General features: G+C 44.1%; 2 protein-coding genes across 2 annotated transcripts in view; one reads left to right on the forward strand and one right to left on the reverse strand.

Annotated features, from left to right (window-relative positions):
* The first annotated feature begins 295 nt into the window (after nucleotides 1-295).
* Nucleotides 296-1,883, forward strand: gemin6 (gem (nuclear organelle) associated protein 6). The gene is made up of 2 exons (XM_051382743.1): nucleotides 296-550; nucleotides 1,223-1,883. The coding sequence occupies exons 1-2, from the start codon at nucleotides 420-422 to the stop codon at nucleotides 1,611-1,613; spliced, it is 522 nt and encodes a 173-aa protein (XP_051238703.1). The 5' UTR covers nucleotides 296-419; the 3' UTR covers nucleotides 1,614-1,883.
* Nucleotides 1,884-2,398: 515 nt separating this feature from the next.
* The window catches only part of LOC127353424 (son of sevenless homolog 1-like), a 52,098-nt gene continuing 33,001 nt past the window's right edge, over nucleotides 2,399-21,495 (reverse strand). Inside the window, 17 exon segments of the mRNA XM_051382644.1 lie at nucleotides 2,399-2,872; nucleotides 2,874-2,929; nucleotides 2,931-3,005; nucleotides 3,007-3,276; nucleotides 9,100-9,221; nucleotides 9,527-9,571; nucleotides 10,523-10,796; nucleotides 12,517-12,633; nucleotides 12,716-12,888; nucleotides 14,032-14,149; nucleotides 14,450-14,612; nucleotides 14,907-15,026; nucleotides 15,103-15,325; nucleotides 15,456-15,559; nucleotides 15,867-15,983; nucleotides 16,457-16,538; nucleotides 19,671-20,332. Coding sequence (XP_051238604.1) covers nucleotides 2,806-2,872; nucleotides 2,874-2,929; nucleotides 2,931-3,005; nucleotides 3,007-3,276; nucleotides 9,100-9,221; nucleotides 9,527-9,571; nucleotides 10,523-10,796; nucleotides 12,517-12,633; nucleotides 12,716-12,888; nucleotides 14,032-14,149; nucleotides 14,450-14,612; nucleotides 14,907-15,026; nucleotides 15,103-15,325; nucleotides 15,456-15,559; nucleotides 15,867-15,983; nucleotides 16,457-16,538; nucleotides 19,671-20,332 — 2,788 coding nt within the window. The 3' untranslated portion in view covers nucleotides 2,399-2,805.

Below are 21,495 nucleotides of genomic sequence, written 5' to 3' on the forward strand. Positions count from 1 at the left end.
CATCTATACTGTCAGTGGTACTGCTGTTCTACAGTGGTTCTGTTGTTCTACAGTGGTTCTGTTGTTCTACAGTGGTTCTGTTGTTCTACTGTGGTTCTGTTGTTCTACTGTGGTTTTTCTTTTCTACAGTGGTCCTGTTGTTCTACTGTGGTTCTGCTTTTCTACAGTGGTTCTGTTGTTCTACCGTTGTGCTGTAGTTCCTCCGCCGGCCTGCAGGCGGCAGCAGCGGCTCACTGTGACTCGCTGACTCATAAAGTTCACCCTCGCTGTGAACAGCTGACCGGAAACGGAACCTTTATTTTAGGTTCGTGTTTCCTCCGGGGGGTTTTGAAGCTCGTACGGCAGTCAGTGTATCTACGCTGTATCGATTATTATGTTCATATTGATCCGGCACGTCGCTGATAACCGTGTAGACCGTGATGCAGTGCGGGTGGCCTCTGTTAGGTCCGCTGCAGTGGATCCGTTACGTCAACAAACTGGTGAAGGTGAAGGCGGGAAAAGATGAAGAGCACCGCGGGTGGCTGCTGACCGTCGACCCGGTGTCCGCCAGGTGAGAACCGACCTCTCCGTTACCCTCATCGATCATATTGATACTCTTTATTGATTATTGATCAGTATACACTGTATCTTTATGGATGATATTGATCAGAATACACTGTATCTTTATTGATTATTGATCGTATACACTGTATCTTTTGGATGATATTGATCGTATACACTGTTCTTTTGGATTATTGATCAGTATACACTTATCTTTATGGATTATTGATCAGTATACACTGTATCTTTATGGATGATATTGATCAGTATACACTGTATCTGTATGGATGATATTGATCAGTATACACTGTATCTTTATGGATGATATTGATCAGTATACACTGTATCTTTATGGATGATATTGATCCTGTATTGACAGTCAGACTGTGGACATATGACGGCCTTTAGCTCGTGTTTCTAGAGTTACGTGTTGTTACGAACACGTTAGGAATTGTTAAAATGTGATATTTCTTAAAGGGAGTTTGGTGCAGGGAGCTTTTAGTTGGATTCAAACTGCTGATATGGATCATTGTTAACGTTGTAGAGGAGCCATTTTATTGTGAAAGAGCAGCTTTAGGTACAAACTTTATTGATCCAGTTGTTTCAGAACAGGAAGTGATTTCAGACCTCATGATTGGATGTGATGTTGGTGCAGGACTGATCTGGTCTGACTCCCTTGCAGCCTGGTGCTGGTGAACTTCGGGGAGGGTGAGGGGGCATCGGTGCAGGTGGTGATGGGTCATGCCGTGGAGGAGGTGGAGGTCCTGCAGGAGGCCAACGAGGAGATCACTGATCGCCTCCAGGCCTCCTTCCTTCCCCCGAGGAACCGGACCCGGCTGGACCCAGAGGAGCTGAGGAGGAGGAGGGGGGGCGTCAGGAGGTGGCTGGAGAAGAACCGGGTCCCGGTGGAGGAGGAGGGGGGCGAGCTGAGGGTGGCGGGGGTCCTGACCATCGAGGCTCCGTACGGACCTGACGACTGCCGCAGCTCCAACCAGATCATCCTGGACCGCATCCAGAAACTGATCCACATCCAACCAGATCATCCAGACTCTGATCCTGACCGGCCCTGCTGACCAATCAGAGCGCAGCAGCGGCTGACTGAGGCCCCGCCCCTTTCCTCCTGATGTCATCAGTTTGAATGAGAAACTTCAAAATAAAGTGTTTTTGTTCCAATTACTAATCAATAATTATTTTCAAACAGTCTATCTTCATCGATCAATCAGTCCATTGATCATTTTGTTTATAAATGTTTTGTATTTTTTTTATTGTTGTGTATTGGATTCAAACCGGTGATGTCCCTTTGTCATTGTTTATTACAAAATAAAACTTTTATTTCATGTCAATATATTTTGTATTGATCCGTTGACCTGACACGCTGTTTCCATGGCAACAGCCCACCTGTTCAATAATAAAGGAGTTATTACAATCGTTACCATGGAAACAGATCAAGAGCACGCTCAGTAGAGTCTGTAACTAATGCTGAACAGTCCGTTACCATGGCAGCATGGAATTACACTTATATTGATCAAAGACATCACCGTACATACCAGATCAATAGATGTATTGATTATTTATCCATCAGGAGATCCTGAGAGTCTGTGGAGGGTTCAGAATCCGGTTTAGAGGATGTAGACAGACATTAATGTCCACGTTGGACCCACGTCCAGACAACATGCAGGAAATGACTTAATACCTTTATTTAAAAAGCAGCCTGCTGATTGGTTAACAACTCTGACACTCAGCCAATGAGAGGAGACGTACATTCTCACTGTTCTGACTGAACGAGTTCCTGTGAGAATACAGGCTGTATTGTGGCGGACCCCGCCAGTTACTATGAATAAAGACAGGTAGACACAGGTGTAGTCCATGTTTATTCCCTTGTTTTAACGAAGGCAATCATCACGTTTGTTTACATCAACAATCAAAGAGAAACAACATCAGGTCCACCAGAACCAACACAGTACCTCTCTGGTTCTGGTCCGGTACCTGAAGGCCACCATAGAGTCCACTTCAGTCTGTGGGCCACTGAGTTACCCACAATCCTCTTTGCACGGGGAGGTCTGATGAGACAGAAATGAAAAAGCGACCACAGACAGACGAATGTTCTCCAGTGTTCCCCACAATCACTTTCAGAGTTTTTCAGAATAAGAGCACATGATTTATGTTTTATTTTGTCCGGATCCTGATTGGTCGATCAGATTTACATCCATTGTCTTGTTGTGTGTAGTGTTAGCCCCGCCCCTTCAGGAAGTCCAGGCCGTCCAATCACAGTGCGGGGGGCGTATCCAGCAGGGGGGCATGGCTCAGAGACTCCCTCTTGTAGGTCTTGGGGGAGTTTGGGGACACCGTGTCGGGGGGGCACGGGGGGGCCATCCATGGGGAGAAGGGGGGAGCGGCGGGGAAGGGAGGGGCATCTTCCTGGAGGTGGGGGTAGGGGTCACAGGGGTGGAGGGAGGGAGGGGGGGGAGGAAGAGGCGGTGGGGGCGGAGCTGATGGAGGGGGGGAGGAGGAGGTGGTGGAGGGGAAGAAGGCCTGAGGGAGGAGGTCACAGCGGGGGCGGCCCTGAGGGGGGGGCAGGAGGTGCAGAGGAGAGCTGAGAGGCTCCCGAGGGGGGAGGGAGGGGGGGCTGTCAGGGGGAGACGATGACGACAGTGACGAGGAGTAACGAGGGGGGAGGAGCTTACAGGTGGGCTGACGAGGGGGGACAGCGGGGGGGCTGTCCAACTTCGACATCATCTGAGGGGGCAGGGGTAATTAACTTGATCAGTAATCAAAACACACATTTTAAATCAATAATCAAATGAATAAAGATAAATCTATCAATATAATCAATAAAGATAAACTCTCAGTATCTCTTATGATATAATGTTCTTTAATGTCAGCGGAGAACACGAGAACAGTAATGTTCTTTAATGTCAGTAGAGAACAGGAGAACAGTAACGTTCTTTAATGTCAGTGGAGAACACGAGAACAGTAACGTTCTTTAATGTCAGTGGAGAACACGAGAACAGTAACGTTCTTTAATGTCAGTAGAGAACAGGAGAACAGTAACGTTCTTTAATGTCAGTAGAGAACAGGAGAACAGTAACGTTCTTTAATGTCAGTGGAGAACACGAGAACAGTAACGTTCTTTAATGTCAGTAGAGAACACGAGAACAGTAACGTTCTTTAATGTCAGTAGAGAACAGGAGAACAGTAACGTTCTTTAATGTCAGCGGAGAACACCAGAACAGTAACGTTCTTTAATGTCAGTAGAGAACAGGAGAACAGTAATGTTCTTTAATGTCAGCGGAGAACACCAGAACAGTAACGTTCTTTAATGTCAGTAGAGAACACGAGAACAGTAACGTTCTTTAATGTCAGTGGAGAACACGAGAACAGTAACGTTCTTTAATGTCAGTAGAGAACAGGAGAACAGTAACGTTCTTTAATGTCAGTGGAGAACACGAGAACAGTAACGTTCTTTAATGTCAGTAGAGAACAGTAACGTTCTTTAATGTCAGCAGAGAACAGGAGAACAGTAACGTTCTTTAATGTCAGCGGAGAACACGAGAACAGTAATGTTCTTTAATGTCAGCGGAGAACAGGAGAACAGTAACGTTCTTTAATGTCAGCGGAGAACAGGAGAACAGTAACGTTCTTTAATGTCAGCGGAGAACACGAGAACAGTAACGTTCTTTAATGTCAGCGGAGAACACGAGAACAGTAACGTTCTTTAATGTCAGTGGAGAACACGAGAACAGTAACGTTCTTTAATGTCAGTAGAGAACAGGAGAACAGTAACGTTCTTTAATGTCAGTAGAGAACAGGAGAACAGTAACGTTCTTTAATGTCAGTAGAGAACACGAGAACAGTAACGTTCTTTAATGTCAGTAGAGAACAGGAGAACAGTAACGTTCTTTAATGTCAGAGGAGAACACGAGAACAGTAACGTTCTTTAATGTCAGTAGAGAACAGGAGAACAGTAACGTTCTTTAATGTCAGCGGAGAACACGAGAACAGTAACGTTCTTTAATGTCAGCGGAGAACACGAGAACAGTAACGTTCTTTAATGTCAGTGGAGAACACGAGAACAGTAACGTTCTTTAATGTCAGTAGAGAACAGGAGAACAGTAACGTTCTTTAATGTCAGCGGAGAACACGAGAACAGTAACGTTCTTTAATGTCAGCGGAGAACACGAACAGTAACGTTCTTTAATGTCAGTGGAGAACACGAGAACAGTAACGTTCTTTAATGTCAGTAGAGAACAGGAGAACAGTAACGTTCTTTAATGTCAGCGGAGAACACCAGAACAGTAACGTTCTTTAATGTCAGTAGAGAACAGGAGAACAGTAATGTTCTTTAATGTCAGTGGAGAACACGAGAACAGTAACGTTCTTTAATGTCAGTAGAGAACAGGAGAACAGTAACGTTCTTTAATGTCAGTGGAGAACACGAGAACAGTAACGTTCTTTAATGTCAGTAGAGAACACGAGAACAGTAACGTTCTTTAATGTCAGCAGAGAACAGGAGAACAGTAACGTTCTTTAATGTCAGCGGAGAACACGAGAACAGTAACGTTCTTTAATGTCAGCGGAGAACAGGAGAACAGTAACGTTCTTTAATGTCAGCGGAGAACACGAGAACAGTAACGTTCTTTAATGTCAGCGGAGAACACGAGAACAGTAACGTTCTTTAATGTCAGCGGAGAACACGAGAACAGTAACGTTCTTTAATGTCAGAGGAGAACACGAGAACAGTAACGTTCTTTAATGTCAGTAGAGAACAGGAGAACAGTAACGTTCTTTAATGTCAGCGGAGAACACCAGAACAGTAACGTTCTTTAATGTCAGTGGAGAACACGAGAACAGTAACGTTCTTTAATGTCAGTAGAGAACACGAGAACAGTAACGTTCTTTAATGTCAGTAGAGAACACGAGAACAGTAACGTTCTTTAATGTCAGCGGAGAACACCAGAACAGTAACGTTCTTTAATGTCAGTAGAGAACAGGAGAACAGTAATGTTCTTTAATGTCAGCGGAGAACACGAGAACAGTAACGTTCTTTAATGTCAGTGGAGAACACGAGAACAGTAACGTTCTTTAATGTCAGTGGAGAACACGAGAACAGTAACGTTCTTTAATGTCAGTAGAGAACAGGAGAACAGTAACGTTCTTTAATGTCAGTGGAGAACACGAGAACAGTAACGTTCTTTAATGTCAGTAGAGAACAGTAACGTTCTTTAATGTCAGTAGAGAACAGTAACGTTCTTTAATGTCAGCGGAGAACACGAGAACAGTAATGTTCTTTAATGTCAGCGGAGAACAGGAGAACAGTAACGTTCTTTAATGTCAGCGGAGAACAGGAGAACAGTAACGTTCTTTAATGTCAGCGGAGAACACGAGAACAGTAACGTTCTTTAATGTCAGCGGAGAACACGAGAACAGTAACGTTCTTTAATGTCAGTGGAGAACACGAGAACAGTAACGTTCTTTAATGTCAGTAGAGAACAGGAGAACAGTAACGTTCTTTAATGTCAGTAGAGAACAGGAGAACAGTAACGTTCTTTAATGTCAGTAGAGAACACGAGAACAGTAACGTTCTTTAATGTCAGTAGAGAACAGGAGAACAGTAACGTTCTTTAATGTCAGAGGAGAACACGAGAACAGTAACGTTCTTTAATGTCAGTAGAGAACAGGAGAACAGTAACGTTCTTTAATGTCAGCGGAGAACACGAGAACAGTAACGTTCTTTAATGTCAGTGGAGAACACGAGAACAGTAACGTTCTTTAATGTCAGTAGAGAACAGGAGAACAGTAACGTTCTTTAATGTCAGCGGAGAACACGAGAACAGTAACGTTCTTTAATGTCAGCGGAGAACAGGAGAACAGTAACGTTCTTTAATGTCAGCGGAGAACACGAGAACAGTAACGTTCTTTAATGTCAGCGGAGAACACGAGAACAGTAACGTTCTTTAATGTCAGCGGAGAACACGAGAACAGTAACGTTCTTTAATGTCAGAGGAGAACACGAGAACAGTAACGTTCTTTAATGTCAGTAGAGAACAGGAGAACAGTAACGTTCTTTAATGTCAGCGGAGAACACGAGATCAGTAACGTTCTTTAATGTCAGCGGAGAACACGAGAACAGTAACGTTCTTTAATGTCAGCGGAGAACACGAGAACAGTAACGTTCTTTAATGTCAGTAGAGAACAGGAGAACAGTAACGTTCTTTAATGTCAGTAGAGAACACGAGAACAGTAACGTTCTTTAATGTCAGTAGAGAACAGGAGAACAGTAACGTTCTTTAATGTCAGTAGAGAACACGAGAACAGTAACGTTCTTTAATGTCAGTAGAGAACACGAGAACAGTAACGTTCTTTAATGTCAGTGGAGAACACGAGAACAGTAACGTTCTTTAATGTCAGTAGAGAACACGAGAACAGTAACGTTCTTTAATGTCAGTAGAGAACAGGAGAACAGTAACGTTCTTTAATGTCAGTAGAGAACAGGAGAACAGTAACGTTCTTTAATGTCAGTAGAGAACAGGAGAACAGTAACGTTCTTTAATGTCAGTAGAGAACAGGAGAACAGTAACGTTCTTTAATGTCAGTAGAGAACAGGAGAACAGTAACGTTCTTTAATGTCAGTGGAGAACACGAGAACAGTAACGTTCTTTAATGTCAGTAGAGAACACGAGAACAGTAACGTTCTTTAATGTCAGTAGAGAACAGGAGAACAGTAACGTTCTTTAATGTCAGCGGAGAACACCAGAACAGTAACGTTCTTTAATGTCAGTAGAGAACAGGAGAACAGTAATGTTCTTTAATGTCAGCGGAGAACACCAGAACAGTAACGTTCTTTAATGTCAGTGGAGAACACGAGAACAGTAACGTTCTTTAATGTCAGTGGAGAACACGAGAACAGTAACGTTCTTTAATGTCAGTAGAGAACAGGAGAACAGTAACGTTCTTTAATGTCAGTGGAGAACACGAGAACAGTAACGTTCTTTAATGTCAGTAGAGAACAGTAACGTTCTTTAATGTCAGCAGAGAACAGGAGAACAGTAACGTTCTTTAATGTCAGCGGAGAACACGAGAACAGTAATGTTCTTTAATGTCAGCGGAGAACAGGAGAACAGTAACGTTCTTTAATGTCAGCGGAGAACAGGAGAACAGTAACGTTCTTTAATGTCAGCGGAGAACACGAGAACAGTAACGTTCTTTAATGTCAGCGGAGAACACGAGAACAGTAACGTTCTTTAATGTCAGTGGAGAACACGAGAACAGTAACGTTCTTTAATGTCAGTAGAGAACAGGAGAACAGTAACGTTCTTTAATGTCAGTAGAGAACAGGAGAACAGTAACGTTCTTTAATGTCAGTAGAGAACACGAGAACAGTAACGTTCTTTAATGTCAGTAGAGAACAGGAGAACAGTAACGTTCTTTAATGTCAGAGGAGAACACGAGAACAGTAACGTTCTTTAATGTCAGTAGAGAACAGGAGAACAGTAACGTTCTTTAATGTCAGTGGAGAACACGAGAACAGTAACGTTCTTTAATGTCAGTAGAGAACAGTAACGTTCTTTAATGTCAGCAGAGAACAGGAGAACAGTAACGTTCTTTAATGTCAGCGGAGAACACGAGAACAGTAATGTTCTTTAATGTCAGCGGAGAACAGGAGAACAGTAACGTTCTTTAATGTCAGCGGAGAACAGGAGAACAGTAACGTTCTTTAATGTCAGCGGAGAACACGAGAACAGTAACGTTCTTTAATGTCAGCGGAGAACACGAGAACAGTAACGTTCTTTAATGTCAGTGGAGAACACGAGAACAGTAACGTTCTTTAATGTCAGTAGAGAACAGGAGAACAGTAACGTTCTTTAATGTCAGTAGAGAACAGGAGAACAGTAACGTTCTTTAATGTCAGTAGAGAACACGAGAACAGTAACGTTCTTTAATGTCAGTAGAGAACAGGAGAACAGTAACGTTCTTTAATGTCAGTAGAGAACACGAGAACAGTAACGTTCTTTAAGGTCAGTAGAGAACAGGAGAACAGTAACGTTCTTTAATGTCAGCGGAGAACACGAGAACAGTAACGTTCTTTAATGTCAGCGGAGAACACAAGAACAGTAACGTTCTTTAATGTCAGTGGAGAACACCAGAACAGTAATGTTCTTTAATGTCAGTAGAGAACAGGAGAACAGTAATGTTCTTTAATGTCAGTAGAGAACACGAGAACAGTAACGTTCTTTAATGTCAGTGGAGAACACGAGAACAGTAACGTTCTTTAATGTCAGTAGAGAACACGAGAACAGTAACGTTCTTTAATGTCAGTAGAGAACAGGAGAACAGTAACGTTCTTTAATGTCAGTAGAGAACAGGAGAACAGTAATGTTCTTTAATGTCAGGGGAGAACACAAGAACAGTAACGTTCTTTAATGTCAGTAGAGAACACACGAGAACAGTAATGTTCTTTAATGTCAGCGGAGAACACGAGAACAGTAATGTTCTTTAATGTCAGTGGAGAACAGTTATGTTCATTATTGTCAGTGGAGAACACGAGAACAAGTCAGTTACCTTTGAGGGAGATGACTCTGCAGGAGCTGACTCTGGACGTCTGCGAGGAGGAACCGGAGGAGGAACTGGAACCTCCTCGGAACCACGACTGAAACTTACCATGGAGGAGACCGAAGACGACCCTGAGACCAGAGAACAACTGTTAGACAGACACACACACACACACACACACACACACACACTAATATAATGTACACATTCAGTGACCCCTCTGTTAGGAATACTGTAGAGGTGGGTTCTGATGGGTTCTGATGGGTTCTGTACGTCAACACAAAACACATGCTGAGCTGCCAGCTGATAGTTTCCATGGAGACAGACTGTTACTATGGATGATGTCAGTGATGATGCAGAGACACAGGTGAGTCATTGGACAGGTGAGTGTGATGTCAGTGATGATGTACGGAGAGTCAGGAGGGTCAATACTAACGTGGACCGTGAGGCAAAGAGACCACAGAGAAGATACTGTCGCAGGCTGCAGAGTGGAGAGGAGAACACAATGTAAGGAACTAAGATAGCTGTTTCCAGTCCTTATGCTAAGCTAAGATAGCCGTTTCCAGTCCTTATGCTAAGCTAAGCTGTTTCCAGTCCTTATGCTAAGCTAAGATAGCCGTTTCCAGTCTTTTTGCTAAGCTAAGCTGTTTCCAGTCCTTATGCTAAGCTAAGATAGCCGTTTCCAGTCTTTTTGCTAAGCTAAGCTGTTTCTAGTCCTTATGCTAAGCTAAGATAGCTGTTTCCAGTCCTTATGCTAAGCTAAGATAGCCGTTTCCAGTCTTTTTGCTAAGCTAAGCTGTTTCCAGTCCTTATGCTAAGCTAAGATAGCCGTTTCCAGTCTTTTTGCTAAGCTAAGCTGTTTCCAGTCCTTATGCTAAGCTAAGATAGCCGTTTCCAGTCCTTATGCTAAGCTAAGCTGTTTCCAGTCCTTATGCTAAGCTAAGATAGCCGTTTCCAGTCTTTTTGCTAAGCTAAGCTGTTTCCAGTCCTTATGCTAAGCTAAGATAGCCGTTTCCAGTCTTTTTGCTAAGCTAAGCTGTTTCCAGTCCTTATGCTAAGCTAAGATAGCCGTTTCCAGTCCTTATGCTAAGCTAAGCTGTTTCCAGTCCTTATATTAAGCTAAGATAGCCGTTTCCAGTCCTTATGCTAAGCTAAGATAGCCGTTTCCAGTCTTTTTGCTAAGCTAAGCTGTTTCCAGTCCTTATGCTAAGCTAAGATAGCCGTTTTCAGTCCTTATGCTAAGCTAAGTCATGCAGTGTTATTTCTGCAGTAATCATGTTTTCTCCTGATCAGAGCGTATTGATTGATCTGAATTGATTACTGATCAGTCTCAGCAGAGAGATGGAGGTTAGTGTGAGCGGTTAGTGGGCGGGAAATATATCAGACCTGTGATTGGTTGATCAATGTGTCGGGGGCGGGGTTATGGTCTTACTGGAGTGGAAGGGGCTGCTGGGGCCCTGCGGCGAGTCGAACACGCTGCCTACATCGGTGGAGCTGGAGGCAGCGGAGGCGGGGGGCGGAGTCAGGGGCGTGCGGGGCGAGTTTGGGGCGGACACAGCGCCACCCTCCGCCTCGCTATCGGGGATGCGGCTGTAGCTGATCTTCCGGGGCTCGTTCTGCAGTGGCGTTGGGTGTCGCATGGTGCCGGGCCTCGCAGAGGTGGGACGGATCCCTGGAGACTTCAGCGGACAGGTGTACTTCTTCACCTGGATGAACAGAGCAGCCTACATTACCCACAATGCACCTCGGACAGCTGAGTGAATGCTCGCAGCATCTAATGTAGCAGCCATTAATGACTATTTAATGAAGATGATCAATAAAGGAATAATTAATGATTGTCTGACAGTGATCTTTAATTTCTCACTGATTGATTATGCATAATATCGGCCCTCCGATAATATCGGCCGATATTCACAAAAAAATGTAAAATCGGGAATTATCGGTATTGGGTTTTTATAACCGATGTTTGTTCTGTAGGCTTCAGCATTTCCGAGCCTGCATGAACGCAGCGTGGGACGTTTACCGGCGCGAGCTAGATGACGTATAACAACAACAACTACAGCTAGACTGGTTGTTTGCTAACCGTGGCTAACAAGCAAACAATTTAAAGCTGAATGATTTTAATATTAACACAATTCAATTCAATTCAGTTTTATTTGTATAGCGCCAATTCATAACAGAAGTTATCTCAGGACACTTTTCAAATAGAGCAGGTCTAGACCGAACTCTTTATAACATTATTTACAGAGACCCAACAGTACCACCATGAGCAAGACCTTGGAGACAAGGGCAAGGAAACACTGCCTGTTAAAAGGCAGAAACCTAGGACAGATCCTCCGGCTCTAGAAATAAATGCAATGCACCTACCTACCTACTATGAGCTGTTCCTTAACCAAACTAACAATTGGCTTAGAATTTACATTAGCACTCCCTCAGGTGAATAATACAATTAAACACATTAACAAAAGCTAGCACTTAGCTAGCAATTAGCGTTAGCGCTCTTTTCAGTATTAGTACAATGAAAGTTAAAGTGGTTTTCCACAGACACTGTTTACATTTGGAAAGCCATGTTGCATTTATGTATGCATCCAGTGGGGCATCACAATAAAATGAGGCACAATGTGTTAATTCCACTATAGGAGATTTGTTATGTTGTTACAGTTTCGGTGTAAAAAGCCTGTATATATCGGTTCGGGTGATATCGGTATCGGAAATTGAGAGTTGGACAATATCGGAATGTCGGATATCGGCAGAAAAGCCAATATCGAGCATCCCTAATTATGCAGATTTTATTTATCATCTTTTGACCTTTATTGTGATTAATCGCATTATTAATTAACGATACAGTAACACTACATGAAGATGCAGATATTAACCATTAACTAGTTGCTTATTAGCATTAATATTAACTTAGTCATTAGAAAGCATCTATTTAGGATTCATTCTGTATGATCATATTCTACAATTAATAGCCCATTAAGGGTTTTCCCTTAATAATTATTGATTATCGATTGTGATGAAGCTGTTGGTCTGAATGTACTCATTATGGTTCTAGCTTAATAACACTTTATGAATATTCTACTGAGTGTCCTAATAACTAAATCTAGTCTTTATAACTCACAAAGTCTGATATTGATTAGAACTCATTATCTGATATCAATATTTGCTTAGTTTGAACTTGAATCTTTTGACAGTTTCAAGTTGAGTAAATGATTAATAACATTTATTAATAATAGTTTCTAATAAACAAACACGGGACCCATCCACAGATAAAAAGATGGCAGACACACTGAGGACGTGGAGACAGATATCTTTATATGTGGAAGTTCTTCAATATCTCAATAAGAACTTCAGAACATGACAACATCCTAACAAGGGTTAAAGTTCAGACTGAACTCATCTGACTGTTACCATGGTGACACTCACAAAGCGAGGTAACGATCGGGCGTTTCGAGGTTCGATCTCCAGAGATTTGTTGAACAGATGATCAGCGAAGTCTTTCTCAGACATGTCCTCCATCGGGTTCAGGTTCTCGAAGAACTTCTGTTCCACAAACACAGAGAACATGTCAGACCTCTGCCCCCAACCACCCGCCCACCGCCAGCGCGAACAGGAAGTGACTGACCCTGATGTCATTCTCCACCCTCAGACAGTACGGTTGGTTCTGGTACTGCTGGATCTCCCCCGTGATTTCTGCCACTTTCCTCCTCTTGCTGAAGTTGATCAGATCTTTACCGTGGCGCCGCAGGAAGTCTGGGTTTCCCTCCTCCGTCTTCAGGATGTTGGTCAGGTAGATTCCTAAAGGACAGAAAGACAGGCAGACAGACTCCTTAATTAACCTTTGACCCTTCAATCCTGTGTGAGAGCCTAACTTTCAGACTACCAGAGTGTGTGAGCAGAAAGCAGGAGGATCGTTTTTAAAAGTTGGAGCATTCTGCAGTTTGGCTCCAGTTAGCGTATTACTGGTACCACCGTGTGTGACCGGATCGTTCCCATGCTGCGTCAGCACCAATCGCTGGCACAGCAGATCTTTCTAATAAGCTCATTGATTATGTGTTGATGGATCAGCAGGGAGAGGCTTCATCTTGCTGCCTGTGTGTCACATACAGCTGTATAGCTGAGAGCAGTTTATGTCACTCTCTTCAGAACAACCACCCCCCCTTCTGGGTGAAACCAGCTGTAAAAGTGCTGAGTGGTACTAAAAACTGCTACTTCACATTTTAAACATCAAACAATGAAGTAAAGCCAGTCTAAGATTTGCTTTACTTTCCTAATCAATGGAGAGTCAGTCCTTCCAGAAAAACGCGGAGTTTTTTTGTGATTGTTGCGGGCAAAAATCCTTGATTATGCGGCACATTTTCTTAAAAAATGCAATGGAATATGCTGGATATTTATGCAATTTTATGCAAATTTCTGGAGGGACTGGAGAGTTAAAGAAAAGTTCTGTGGTTTCAATCCACAGAGAGGATGAAACTGTAGAGAGCAGCGAGCATCGAGTGAGTAGACAGCAGCGAGCAGAGTGCAGCAAGTAGAGCAGCGAGCAGAGCAGCAAGCAGAGACCGAGTAGAGAGCGAGTAGAGAGCAGCAAGTAGAGCAGCGAGCAGAGAGCGAGTAGAGAGCAGCGAGCAGAGTGCAGCAAGTAGAGCAGCGAGCAGAGCAGCGAGCAGCAAGCAGAGACCGAGTAGAGAGCGAGTAGAGAGCAGCAAGTAGAGCAGCGAGCAGAGAGCGAGTAGAGAGCAGCGAGCAGAGTGCAGCAAGTAGAGCAGCGAGCAGAGCAGCAAGCAGAGACCGAGTAGAGAGCAGCGAGTGGAGAGCAGCGAGTGGAGAGCAGCGAGTGGAGAGCAGCGAGTGGAGAGCAGCGAGTAGAGAGCAGCGAGTAGAGAGCGAACCAACAGCTCTTTGCTCAGAAACTCTGGAGACTGACTGAGGGTCGGAGCGTACCAAAGAAGGGGACACAGGGGGGGTTGATGGAGCGTAGTTTAGCTAAATACTTCTTGTAGTGATCTTCACTCAGCTCGTGAGCTTCCTCCAGGATCTTCCTCTGCCGACTCGGAATTTGCTGGAAACAAACAACATTTTTTCTGTCAACAGGAAGTGTATCAGCTGAGACAGCTGTGATCCCGTGTGGGATACTGTATATGTATTTATATGTTCTGTGGCCTTGTGTTGTATATGTATCTATATGTTCTGTGTCTTTTGTGTCTTTGTTGATGTCCTGAGCACACTGAAGCAAATCCCTAGCAACTTGCACCGCGTTGTATGGCAATAAAGCATTGAATCTTGAATCTTGAGTGAGGCCTGTATGGAGACTGCTCCCTCTACATGTGAAGTCCTGGACCTGATGCGGATCAGGTGTTACCTCGAAGGTGTGGTCCAGTCTGTAGACCGGAGACGAGTTCATGGCACTGACCACCTCCAGAACGCCGTTAAAGTTGTTCAGTTCCTGGAACACCTGCAGGATCTCGATGATCCGTGACACCACAGCAACCCGTTCCTCCAGGTTTTCCGTCTCTACGATACACCTGGACAGGTGACAAAAGTAACACAGGAGACAGTTAAAACAGGTTACAGGTGTACTGAGGTGTTACTTCCTCAAGTCAGAGGTCAATGTGTGACAGCTCTCACTGATTCTGTGTGTACCTGCTGCAACACCTCATTGGTTGCTTTAAATGTGAGGGAATCAGTCACACGAGAGCAGGAAGTCTCTCACTTGGAAACTTCCTGTCAAACGTTTATTGCTCTGAAGTCACTGACATCACAGTGACATCACAGCCAGGTCACAGTGACGTCACAGCGAGGTCACAGCGAGGTCTTACTTTTCGAGCCACAGTGTGAGGTTGGTGGTGTGTCGTATCATCCTCAGCAGGTTGGGGGAGTGAATCTCTTTGTCCTCTTTGGTCCAGACGCTACCAACCAGCTCCGACGGCTGCACTGCCCTGCAGGAGACAGACAGGTCATACAGGTAAGAGGCAGACGTGACACAGACAGGTGAGAGGCAGACAGGTGCGTTACCTGTAGAAGTCAGACTCGAGCAGAGTGAGCTGGCGGCCGATCTCGATGGGGTGCAGCGTCATGAGGTCGAAGTGCTCACTGTTTCCTGGTTTGCAGATGTGCCATTCGATTGGAGGAGGAGAGTTCTGGAAGGTGATGCTGTGGCTGGGCACGCTCACCTGGACCTGCTTCTTCCTCTGGATGATCTTAGTGATAGACTCCACCCACTTCCTCATCGCCTTACCTGCAACACACGACATCATCGTTCAACACACAACATCATCGTTCAACACACAACATCAGTTATCCAGAGTCAGTGAGCAGGGACTGACCCTGGATCAGACAGACAGGTGGTCAGACAGACAGGTGCGTACCTCTGACAGAAGCGATGAACTCCTCCAGTCGTCTCAGCAGGTGAGGGTCTCTCTCAAAGTCGTAGTAATGATGCTCCACCCAGTGACGGCACACATTCAGTACTCTGAGGAGGAGAGAGTAGGAGGAGACAGAAGGAGACAGGAGGAGACAGGAGGAGGATACAGGAGACAGGAGGAGGAAGACAGGAGGAGGAGACAGAAGGAGACAGGAGGAGGAGACAGGAGAAGGAAGACAGGAGGAGGAAGACGGGAACACAGGAGGAGACAGGAGGACAGAAGGACAGAAGAGGAGACATTATGGGTCATATGATAAAGCAGATCTAAAAGTTCTACATCCTGGATGATGAAATTAAAACTCTAATAATTCTGTCTGGGACTCTGTCTGGGACTACAGATCCTGGTTCAGACTACCTTAGTTGGACCGGCTGAACGAACTCTTTGCGGAAGCGTTTGAGTTCGGCACTGAGCGGCTGCTCTCCTCCCTCCAGCTGATCCGCCTCGCTGGGCCTCGGCTCTGGGATCTCAAACCTGAACACAAACCTGAGATCAGTCTTCATTCATAGGGTCGCCATGGAGACACAAACATCATCAAAGTCTGTTAAATCTGTTTAAAATTGATCTCAGATACAGGAAGTCCGTCCACATCATTACACCCCAAAACTTTTTTATAGTTTTAATTATAGTTCTTGTAGTGCTTATAGTATATCTAATATTTTAGTATATTTAATGTATTTAGTATATTTAATATATTTAGTTTATTTAGTATATTTAATATATTTAATACATTTAGTATATTCTCAGTATATTTAATTTATTTAGTATATTCTCAGTATATTTGATATATTTAGTATATTTAATATATTTGGACCAATAAAAAGAGTTAATGAGCTTCCTTTTGGAAACTGAACGGCCATTAAAGACCCTGCGTTAGATTCTAGTTGTGTGAGGGTGGAGAGGGGACGTTCTGATTGGTTCCTGTGGTGTGGGACAGGTGAACTCACCTCTCCATGAGGAGGTCCAGCAGCTCCTGAGGTTTACAGAAAGATCTGTATGTGGTCAGAAATGTTCGGACAAAGTTTGGATCTGAAGGAGGAAACAGAGACAGGAAATAAACTATTGATCACAGATAGTAGATAGATAATATATTGATCAGTCTGTCTCTGTGTTTAAAGCCACACTGATCAGTGCCCAGATCTGATTGGCTGAAACACAGAGGAATACAATAACCACTAAACATCTGGACCAAGAAGAACTAAAGTGATCCTGGAAACATTCAACTATAAAACTGTTCTATAACTGAGTTATTCAGACAAGATAGAGGTTATTGATCACACACTGGGGGAATTCACTTCACACAGCAGCTCCAGATGTTACACAGCAGATAACAAAAAAAGAAATACACATTAATGAACAAAACTAAATAGAAAAAAAAGATTGAATTAAAGCTGCAAGCAGCATTGGGCGGGACCTCGCACTCCACGCAACTCGGGGTGTGCTGCGGCCGCGTCACGTGCCGTCGTAAATTTTCACATCAACCAACTCCCAAGCCCTCATCGCCTGAAGCTGAGGGAGACCACTCTACGTTGTCACACGTTTCAGACACTGCAAAAGACTTACGCTTTCATAGAGAGACTCTTCATTGCAAAAGGTGGAAATTCAGCACCACGCCACGGACACAATTTTATGCACAATAAATATTTGATTTACTTATGATCACCAATGCATCTAGATTGCAGTGATCGAATATGAAGTCAATATGATAAAATCTGTAGGAGTTAGTAAAAATAGAAGCCCTGAAATGTCTGAAATGGCATCACAGTGGCCGACTTTGACGGCATGCCACGGACACGCCCTTCAACGTACAGTCACAAAAAGCACAACTATTAATCAGCAACATTTTTCAAGTGTACTGTCCAGTTTTGTAGCAGATCTGATAAATTCCCTAGGAGTTCATTCCTTCAAATACAAGACCACGGAATTCAAAATGGCCAACTTTGACGGCACGCCACGGACACGCCCTTCAACACGCCCTGACGGACACGCCCCTCAACGTACATTCACAAATACCACGGCGTTCAGTCAGCACCATGTTTTGACTGTACTGACCAAATTTGAAGCAGATCCGAAAAAACCTGTGGGAGAAGTTAGTTAAAATAGAAGCCCTGAAATGCCAAAAATGACATCACAGCTTGACATTCGTTACAAAATGGCCAACTTTGACAGCACGCCACGGACACGCCCTTCAATGTACAGTCGCAAATAGCAAGGCGTTCATTCAGCAACATTTTTTGACTGTACCGACCAATTTTGAAGTCGAGCCGATAAAAGCTGTAGGAGGAGTTATTTAAAATAGAACCCTTAAATGCCAAAAATGACATCACAGTTTGACATTCGATTCAAAATGGCCAACTTTGACAGCACGCCACGGACACGCCCTTCAACGTACAGTTGCAAACAGCATGGCGTTCATTCAGCAACATTTTTTGACCGTACTGACCAATTTTGAAGCAGATCCGATAAATTCCCTAGGAGGAGTTCCTTCAAATACAAGCCGAAAAAGTGAAAATGACCACAAAATGGCCACCGGGAGTGAAAATTAAAAATGAAAATAGCTGGCTTCCTGTGGGTTTTGGGGCATGGGTCCAAGTGGCTTTTTTGTACATCTCGGCACGTTACACATGCCTACTGAGTTTAATACATATCGGCGAAACGTGGCGCCGGGGCTGCTTTTAAAACATTCTATAGGGGGCGCTACAAACACGACAAACACGATTTTTGGTACGTGAGCTACAGGCACCAGTCTACACGTGTCCTGTGAATTTCATATTCATAACTATTACGGTCTCCGCACAGCTAATTATCTTCCACCAGAGCACCACCTGGTGGCATGATTTCATTTGCTTTTTAGGGTAGCCTCAGGGAGCCATGGGCAATCATCCTACCAAGTTTCATTTTAATCACACTTGCTGATGCGGAGATATAAACGTTTGACTTTGAAAGAGCGCCACCTTGTGGCGGTGGCCTCAAATTGTTCAAGATTGTGCACGATGCCCAATGAAGACATGGGGAACTATGGACCCAAGCTTGGTGTCAATCAGACATACCATTGTGGAGAAATGACTTACACATCACCTATAGTGTAAATCAGTGGTTCCCAACCTGGGGGTCAGGCCCCCACTAGGGGTCGCCAAAGCCTCACAGAGGTTTTAAGGGGTCTACAGTCGGCCTCTATCTCTGGTCCCTTACTGTGAATAAAACTAAGTGAAGTGGTTGTTTTTAAAGGGTAGAATATAATTGGAGATGTGAACACAGTCTATACTGACAGAATAACGACAAGAAGAATATTAAGTCTGATTGTTAAAAATGATATGTTCACTGTTTGGGTTCATTGGACAGTTTATCAGCTGTTATTGATACTGATTAATAGAATATGAAATACAGCTGTATGTAAAGTTTGACACATTTTGGTTATTGTCTTCATTAAAAGATATAAACAGCCTCCGTGTACCATTAGACAATAGCAAACATTCATTGTTGTCAAAAATTAAACAATAAAATGAGGCAGGTCAACAGCTGTGATCAGGAACCTTCAGCTGGTTTCAGGCCTTTCCAACCCCACTCGGACTCCCTGAACACAACCAGGGCTTCCTCTAAGCAGCTGTGTGACAGTTCCTGATGTCCACAGTCTCCACACTGTGAACTAACAGAGGGCAGTTTAGGGGGACTGTGGAGGTCAACATGAAGACCAAGAAAGGTCTCGGAGAAAACAACCAGAACATCCCAGTCCCTGAGTAAGTAAGTACTGACACTGATCTCTGTTCAGTTTATGAAATACAAGGAAACAATGAATGAATGTAAATATTGTGTTTACGTTGTTTCATAAAAAAATCCCCAAAATGTCAACGAGGCACAGACTTTACAACAGCTGTATAAAATACAGTCGAGCATGATCAGTAATCCAGCAGTTATTGATTCATTTCAATATCGATATAGATTACTACCACATGCTATGATGGCCAGTGCCTCACAGTAACCATGGGGATGGAACGCTTTCTATGATCATTGATTGGTTGCTTGTTTGAGTGACTACACTATAGACTACTAGACTGCAGTGGCAAGATTGACTTCTTTATTGATTAGATATCACGTCTTACCTGAGTGACATCACGCCTCACCTGGTTCAGATCTAAACACCTGAGTGACATCACGCCTCACCTGCATACATGTGGAAGGTGAGCCTCTCAATCAGTTTCAGGACCGTCCCTGCTTTGATGATGGGGATCCCGGACTTGGACTGGACGTTCTCCTCGAACACGACGTTCTCCTCGGAGTCTGGCTCAGCGAACCGGTACACCTCGGCTCCCGGCAGCCTCATCTGCTCCTCCTTCTCCTCCTGCAGCATGGCCGAGTCCAGCATGCGCTCCAGCGTGCTGCGGTATTGCAATGAGATAAGCGCTGCCATCCAGCCATTCTTCTCCTCGGCGGACTTAGCGGCAAACACCACGCTGTTCCCGTCCTTTAGGATGATCTCGAAGGCATGGCGGTACTCACCCTCCTTGTCATCCTTGTCGTTTATCTGGACTTTGCGCATGAAGAACTTTTCTTTCAGCCGGTACTCTGCAGTGGAGCTGGCACCGGGCAGCCGCGGCGGTCCATGGTTGGACTTGCAGCAGATCATCAGGCCATCGAACAGGAAGATGTGGCGCTCGTGTTTGGCGCCCACACGGGTCAGCGTACCCTCCATGATGAACTCGTTGCAGCACTGGCCGATGTCCTTCCCTTCCCATCCGTCAATGTTTTTCTGGATCTCGTTCATCTTCTTGATGGCCAGGTGCTTCCCCTTCATCTGATGGCTGTAGAAACGACACGCCGACTCGCTGCACACCACAGAAGAAGACATAGTTAATCAGGATCCTTTATCTCGTGGATCTAAGTTCTGATTTCAGTAAAAACGGGAGGTGTTAGTGCTATGACCAGGACCTGCTGCTAAGAGCTGATCTTAAAAAGTCCCTGTAATAACCAACCATAACCAACCAACTAGCTGACTTAATAACTAACTAACCAACATACCTACCTACGTTGCTAACTAAGTTGCTAGCTAACAAATTCAACAACTGACTAATTAGCTAATGAACTAGCTTACTAACTATGTTGCTAAGTAATTAGCTAACTAACCAACCAACCAACCAACTGAACTACTAGCTAGCTAAATAACTACCTAGCCAGCCAGACAGCCAACTAGCTAATCTATCAGTCAACCAACCAACCAACCAACCAAACAACTAGCTAACTAGCTTACTAACTAACTAGCCAGCTGCTGTTTCTAATGGTTCTACAGAGACCTCCTGCAGCTCGCTGCAACAGTCTAAATATAGAAATATTACATGATGATTATCAGTGAAACTAGAGATTTTAAAGTTAGTCATTTATAGCTCTTCTACTGTTACTATGGAAACAACAACTGGATTTATATCAATTGATTGTTAACGTAAACAATCCAACTCAAAGTCAACTGTCAACACATCCATCTCCATGACAACTGAAACTCCAGCCTGTTGTGCTGATGAAGACCATGAGGTATGGTAGTAAGTGGACCTTGAGTTGAAATTGTTTTCAAAGAATTTTATGATGTCAGTGTCACAGACAGACAGGAAGTAAGACGTATTTCCTGTCTGAGTCAGAGAGACGTTCCTTTATCTCATTGGGTTGTTTCTCTACATGTTTATCATGTGACAGCAGAGTGAGTTCTGATTGGGCGACACAGTCGGGGTCTGTACAAACCGGCGAGGCCGCTGTGACGGCCGGCACGCTCCAACAGGAAGTGAGGTCACAGCAGGAAAACCTCCAACCTCAGCTGGGACAAACAGCCGGACTGGTACACAAAGACACATGACATCATCATCACTGTGACATCATCCTGCATTCTGTTCTGTTTGCCCTGCAGTGAGTCTGACAGGTTCACAGTCATTCAGTGGTTTGTCCTGCTGTAATCACTGCACTCATACTGGACATTAACACAGCTCTGACCCTACAGGCCTCC

Source organism: Dicentrarchus labrax, unplaced genomic scaffold, assembly GCF_905237075.1.
Source record: "Dicentrarchus labrax unplaced genomic scaffold, dlabrax2021, whole genome shotgun sequence".
NCBI lineage: Eukaryota > Metazoa > Chordata > Actinopteri > Moronidae > Dicentrarchus > Dicentrarchus labrax.

Coding starts and splice junctions, on each gene's coding strand:
- gemin6 (XM_051382743.1), top strand. CDS start 420: ATGCAGTGCGGGTGGCCTCTGTTAGGTCCGCTGCAGTGGATCCGTTAC. Junction 551..1,222: donor GTCGACCCGGTGTCCGCCAG/GTGAGAACCGAC, acceptor ACTCCCTTGCAG/CCTGGTGCTGGTGAACTTCG.